The sequence below is a fragment of the Zea mays genome, chromosome 4 (genome assembly GCF_902167145.1).
Source record: "Zea mays cultivar B73 chromosome 4, Zm-B73-REFERENCE-NAM-5.0, whole genome shotgun sequence".
Lineage (NCBI taxonomy): Eukaryota > Viridiplantae > Streptophyta > Magnoliopsida > Poales > Poaceae > Zea > Zea mays.
Genome location: NC_050099.1, coordinates 72,777,702 through 72,784,081, shown reverse-complemented (window position 1 = coordinate 72,784,081; position 6,380 = coordinate 72,777,702). Strand labels below are relative to the sequence as shown.

General features: G+C 41.9%; 1 protein-coding gene across 2 annotated transcripts; it reads right to left on the bottom strand.

The window, feature by feature from the left end:
* Positions 1 to 3,615: 3,615 nt before the first annotated feature.
* Positions 3,616 to 5,756, bottom strand: LOC100282330 (60S ribosomal protein L7-like). Of its 2 annotated transcripts, none has more exons than NM_001374450.1 (6): positions 5,587 to 5,756; positions 5,331 to 5,513; positions 4,893 to 4,990; positions 4,680 to 4,817; positions 4,129 to 4,231; positions 3,616 to 4,044 (listed from the first exon to the last, which is right to left on the bottom strand). In NM_001374450.1, the coding sequence occupies exons 2-6, from the start codon at positions 5,511 to 5,513 to the stop codon at positions 3,985 to 3,987; spliced, it is 582 nt and encodes a 193-aa protein (NP_001361379.1). In that variant the 5' UTR covers positions 5,587 to 5,756; the 3' UTR covers positions 3,616 to 3,984. The 2 variants fall into 2 exon arrangements, with proteins under 2 accessions (NP_001361379.1, NP_001361380.1); NM_001374451.1 differs by having other exon boundaries at positions 3,670 to 4,016.
* Positions 5,757 to 6,380: the final 624 nt, after the last annotated feature.

Here is a 6,380-nt window from a genome sequence, read left to right as displayed (position 1 = left end):
CAAACAAAAACTCGAACAGGATGCACAAGTTATTTAAGTGTCTTTTGTTAACTATTTATTTGTTTAAGTGAGGTGTTCACATGTGATGGTAAATAGATATAACACCCACATAAAAATAAAGGAAATATTCTCTTATCATATGATTTATAAATTGGGGTATTACAGCAAAACATAGCCTCAAAAGGCTCCAAAACTAGCCTCGCCAAGTGCTTGGCTCCAGCCATAGTCCGTCGTTCTCATTTGAATGATGCAACATCTTCCTTGCACCTTTAATTATCTGTCACGACGTGCGTGGAACAAATAAAGCCGAACAATTTTGGCAGCATGCACAGTATAGTAGTATACTGTATAGGTCCAACGACCCACTAGTACTACCTTCGTCAATTAAACGGTACGATATATTAGCTTTGGTTTGGGTTTGAATCGGATCAACAAGAATATATTAAGTGAGTGTTTGGTTCTTTTAGTCACTCTTTCAAACTTTAATAACTAAACATTAGTCCCTATAATTTCTACTTATAAGGCATCAATTAGTTATATTGTTTGGAAGTTTAGAAACTAAAAGTGACTAGCTAAAGTTTAGGAGGAAGTGGAAACCAAACACTCATTAAGGGTTAGTTTAAGAACTGAAATGTCCTTCGGGATGAAGGAAAAAATCGGTTCATTTCTCTCTAAATATTAATTCTCTCGTTTATAAATATATGACACCGTTGACTTTTAAAAAAAACTTTAACCACTTGTATTATTAAAAAAACAATAAGTTATTATTTATTTTGTTGTGATTTGTTTTATCGCTTAAGATAGTATGTGCTTTACTTAAAAAATTTTAATTTTTGAATATATATTTTAAATAAGACGAGTGATCAAAAGTTTTCGAAAAAAGTAAATGATGCCATATATTTATAAACGGAGGTAGCATATTCTAGCCCTAGATATTATTCTACTGCTGCTGCCGGTAGTGCGTGGTATAGTGCAAAGGAAAATGCGTCATGGAACAAACAATTGTATTATTGTTCCTCCCGTTGTTTTGTTTAGCCAGCCAAAAATGCTAGTGGGCTTGCGCTGGCTGCATTGTGCTTTCCTCGTGCTCTGGTGGTGCTAGCTGCTGATGCTGCTGGTGGGGTGCTGACTCTTACTTTGCGCTTATTGAAAATTATAATTAATTGAGGCGGCTCACTCCAAATAATGCAAGAAGCAAAGCGTCTGCTGCTAGCAGACTTTTTAAACCAATTGGCAATGCAGGGGCGGACCCAGGATGAAATAGGAGTGAGGGCACATTTACAACAATCAACACTAAAATGTCAGAGTGAGGACATTTAAATTAGACCGAGCAGAGGACCTAATAGTGAAAATCTAGACTGTATTACTTGTAATCGAGAAATGAGCGGGGGCATGTGCCTCACTGGGCTACACATAGGTCCGCCCCTGGCAATGGTGGAACATTTTAAGCTCTGCTGCCAACTGGAAGAACACTCTTGTTGCTACCAATTTGGCTTTTGGAACGAAACGGAACGGGTTTGACTGCTGAGTGCTGACCATCGATCCATCGACCTGAACACGGTCGCATGCATGTCACCGCACGTGCGCGACCGGAAAAGGCAAGTCAATTACCGGCCCCGGGTTCCAATCTTCTCCATTCACAGTCATCGCCATGGTCGTTTGTGGTCGTGACGACGCGGGGGTGATGGATGCAGCTGCAACTGCAACCGCCTGTCGGTCGGTGCCATCTCCCAACCGATCCGGATCGTTCGAATAGGAGTAAGTTTTGGCAGCGGATTGGATGGATGGATCCATTATTCGCCGGAGGACTGAATGAATGATATCTGCATATGGACGATTTTGAGCAAATCCGATTATTGACGATTTTGAGCAAATCCGATTATTGACGATTTTGCACGGGCCGGCCAACTTGGGATCCGTTTTTTTTCTAGTTTTCTAAGTTCCGATTACAAAGCATGCGGGATTTAAGGACCGCGCTCATGTATAATTTTTTGCTGCTTCACTCCTATCAACTTCAGTAGACTCGGTTCTAATTAGTCCCTCTTAGTTATCCATTGCCATAGATCAAGTGCCATATGATGACATCTCAGTGTATTTTGCTTGCATGCGTATCAGTCCTTTCCATTCTCCTAACACACCAATTATTACCTGCTACTTACTATGATTGTCGGTTATACAGCAAGCAAACTTGTAAAATTCTGATGATCATTAAACCATTCGAAGAAAGGAAGATTAATCTATCAGGTTTCAATTCATGTTACTTTTATCACTGGGATAGATGGAAGGCATTTTTAGGAATAGTATATATTATTGTGCCAGTGATGCATCATATTTAGAAGTTTAAAATTTTCATAAACGGGTATCAGGTTTCAGGTTTTTTTACGTCTTTGCAAAAAAAAAAAAAAATCAATGCAAGATGACATTGCTTTTTTCTTCCAAAACATGAAGAGAATATTGCATCTCTTGCTCCCCCAAATCTTGTGTTTATGTAAGATCTTACCTACTTTAAACATTTATTTTGGTAAACTATGTAACTTACGACCTAACTCGATGAACTGAATGTATTATAAGACATTTTTGATTATTTCTCGCTCATGTATCGAATTAATGATAATTATATGTGTTGAGCTGAATTATAAATGATATTACATGTCAAAAAAAAGTTGTCCTCGATTACTACCCTTGGTTCAAATCTTGGGTCTACCAAGCAGGTCAGTCAGGTCTACGTATACAATACATGTTAATTGGTGGAAGGCCAGGCAGCAGGACCAGCCGACCTTTGTCCTGGCCGGCAGTAATGGCGGCGGACTGACCGCCGGATGCAGGGGCAGGGAGAGGGAGGTAGTAGTTGGGCGTTGAAGATGACGCCGTGGCCCGTGGGTACCTTGTTTCATTAAAGAGCAGAGGGAAATGGCGGCAGCTGAAAAAAGAAGAGAAACCCAAGCGGAGAAAAAATAAAACAGGTGACGACGGCGCGCTCGTACTAGTACTCGTTTACATCGAACACGTGTACTGGTTCTGTTTGACCGAATTAATAGTAGTACTAAGTTGATGTTATATATTTATTATATAGATGTTGACAGCCTTTTCCTAGGCGCCGAATATACGAGGAACAACACCACGAAATAAATCACAGCAACCATGAAACACAGCCTATATACAACCCGGCCCATAACATTGCGAATCCCACAGGGACTTGAACCAAAAAGTAAGCTTCTCCAAACAAAGCTTTCACCGCTAAGTAAGAGCTGCGCTCAACGTCCACTGGTTTAAATTATGCCTTGGATTTGTGCATTTTATGCTGGTTTATGTTAGAAAAAGATTGTGATTTCATGAGTGAATAATAACAGCCTTGGATGCGTGTCCATTACTTGTGGCTGCGCATTACATGTGGTACTCTGCTACTCTATTAGATAGGAGAACTACTGGAGACAGACAGCCTTAACTAACCGAACAGGATCCACTTAGACTAAAGTTTTTGTCCGTCCATATAGCGGGTCCAGTAACCTAGAGCTACAATGAAACGACCGGCTTATATGTTGGCTCGGTAGGCAGCATCAGGCAATTGACAAGGTCCGCGCAACATATACAAAAGAAAATAAAAATAACAAAAGTAGACAAAAACCTCCAGAAGCAACTGCCAACATAAACAGCGACACAGTTCCTAGTGAAGTCTGGCTGTATTAGAGCCATGGAACACCAAAAAAATAATTGCATATCCATCATTATCCGTCAACTTACTAGAGCAAAAACAACCACGCTGACACAGAAAAGCATTCTCACAGGATACAAGAGAGAGCCTAGTTCATCCTCTTGATGAGCTCGTTGATGTAGTTCTCACGGTTTCCGGCGTCACCGCCCTCCACGTAGTGGTTCCTCTTCTTCTTGAGGCCGCCGAGGGGTGCCTTCAGCTTGAACGGCCAGAGGAAGTTGTTGGCCTCCTTGAAGTGCGGGCCGACCGTCATGATCTCGTGGACAAGGTCCTCAATGCAGATGATATTGTGCTTCCCGAGGCCCTAACACGCACAGAAAGTAAAACAAAGACTCTTTTTTATCTAAGGCTGGAACTGAAATGTGGACCTAATCGGATTATCGGAATCAGCACGGTAGTTGTTGCAGGTGACAAACCTCCTCTATGACACTGTTGTTGCTAAGTGGAATCCTCTGCTTGTTCAGCTTCCCGTAACCTCTCTTGTAGATTAACTCCCTAACGCTCTTCAGGTTGGGGTATCTGGAGACGAAACATACATTTCCAGACTTCAGGACATCACAACGATAATCGACCCGAATTTCTTACTTGCGAATTTTTTTTAAAAAAAACAGGGATCTGGAAAATAAGCTAAAGTGACTAAACAAATTGAATTATGATCTGTTCCATTTCTTTGACCCAGAAGCAACCTGAATAACTAACACAGCCATAAGTTTTCTACAAACACGTTTAAATGGACAACATAAATCTGTGAAAAGATTGAATGAGAACTCATAGCACTCCTTTTACTTTTTAAACTCTAGTAAGAATAAGAATTCACGACATACATTATATAATACGTAACAATTCTAGCAGAAAACTAGCCAAAACAATTAAGGGAGCGATAGGAACATCTGTTGGGAAACATCACATTCGTAAGTGGGGATTGATACAAAATGGACTCATTGCTGCTAAATTTATACAGACTTACCCGTACGCAACATATGGCTCCACCCTGCGCAGCATGTTAATGGTTGCCTTGTTAACCTTGAGGAAGACACCGTTGAAGATCTGCCTCAATCGCAGGAGCTGCAAGATCTTGCGGGTCTTGGGGTGCATGGCATTGATACTACATGACACATTTGACAACAATCAACAGTTGAGCGTAGCAATAGAATCAGCAACCAATGTGAGAGAACCATACCCACGGATGCGAACCACAAACAGAAGCTTGGCCTCTGGGCTCACATAGAACCCACCCTTCAACCGGGCCTCACGCTTGAGCTGCACAAGCTCCTTCTCCTGCACAAAATGCAAATATTATCGCAACATAATCTCTAAGATCCTGCCTTAATACACAAGGCAGAATTTTCAAACAATATACACATGGACAGTGTCCTCGAGTCACGAGAAACTATATTTTTTTCTCTTCCACGTATGATATCGCTAATTAACTGTTTAAAACAGTGCAGTAATCCCATTTTGAATGGGACTGCTATGCGCAGTGTAATTTCAAACAGCCGCAATCCTATATGAAACAAATAAATTTACCAGATCGGACATCATCCTACAAAACCAGTCGAAGCTAAGCAGAGCAGCAAGGAACTGCGAGATGAAGACGGGGCGCACAAATCGTGCTCACCTGGGCGTGGTACTCCTCGGCGTACTGCTTGGCGCGGGCGAAGATGATCTTGCGGCTCTCGAGCGCCTTCTTCCTGTCCGCGAGCGCCTTCTCCTTCTTGTCCGCTGCCCATTGCTCCTCCCGCTTGCGCTTCCGCAGCACAGACTCCGGGACCGCCGCCGCCTTCGCCTCTGCAGCCGACATCTGCGCAGAGAGCCAGACAGCACAAACTCAGATCCGCGCGGATGGAGGCGGAGCTTGGCGCGGCAGAGCGTACCTCTATGACCAGCGTGTGGGTGAAGAGAAGAGGAGGCCGGCCGCCGAGGTGGGAGGAGGAAGGAAATGGCGGCGGCGTGGTCAGAGGAGAGTACTTATGGGAAGGGCGAGCATTAGGGCTTCGGAACGCTCCTGTGGGAGTATCCGACGGCTGCAGTTGGCGGGCTGTCGTATCCGACGGGAGAATGAAATGAACGAAAAGAATGAAGTTTCAGTGACGAGTTGGGCCCCGTCCAGATCGTAGTTTTGGGCCCAATCTGGTCCACTGCGGGCAGGCGGGCAGCAAATTGGGCTTTCGCCTAAAACGTCAAAGAATAGGGAGAAGCCTCGTTTTATGAGGTAGCCCGATAGGGCTTTATCTAAGAAACCATAAAAAACAAAAAGGAAGCGAGGGTCTTGTGACACCCAAAAATCTTATCTCGAAAGTTTATTAAAGTTGTCTAAAGATTTTTAAAAAAAATATATTACTTTTTCTAAACAAAAATGTTTTCGAATAAAAGGTTGAATAAAAAGATCCTCATATGAAATTAGTTATCCTATTTGTTGAATTATATGTTTAAACCCTCTCTAAAAAAGAGTTAAGCAAAATATCTCCTAATAGGGGTTCTATACTAGAAGTTATGTTTCTTTATAGCAGTCAAGCGATGAATATCAAAATCTTGGATGTACTCTTAATGTTACCACACATTTATAATAATAACATTTTCCTAAAGAGAAAGGGTTGTGTGTACTTCACATTTGAAATATGTTTGTAAATAGATGAATAAAATAATTCTTATAACTATAACTTGCATA

Bases quoted from the DNA above. Each gene is read 5' to 3' on its own strand.
- LOC100282330 (NM_001374451.1), bottom strand. From the start codon at position 5,513: ATGTCGGCTGCAGAGGCGAAGGCGGCGGCGGTCCCGGAGTCTGTGCTG. The intron at 4,232-4,679 runs GTAAGTCTGTAT...TTTCGTCTCCAG, and splicing joins GAGCCATATGTTGCGTACGG to ATACCCCAACCTGAAGAGCG. The intron at 4,017-4,128 runs GTTTGTCACCTG...TGTGCGTGTTAG, and splicing joins ACAACAGTGTCATAGAGGAG to GGCCTCGGGAAGCACAATAT.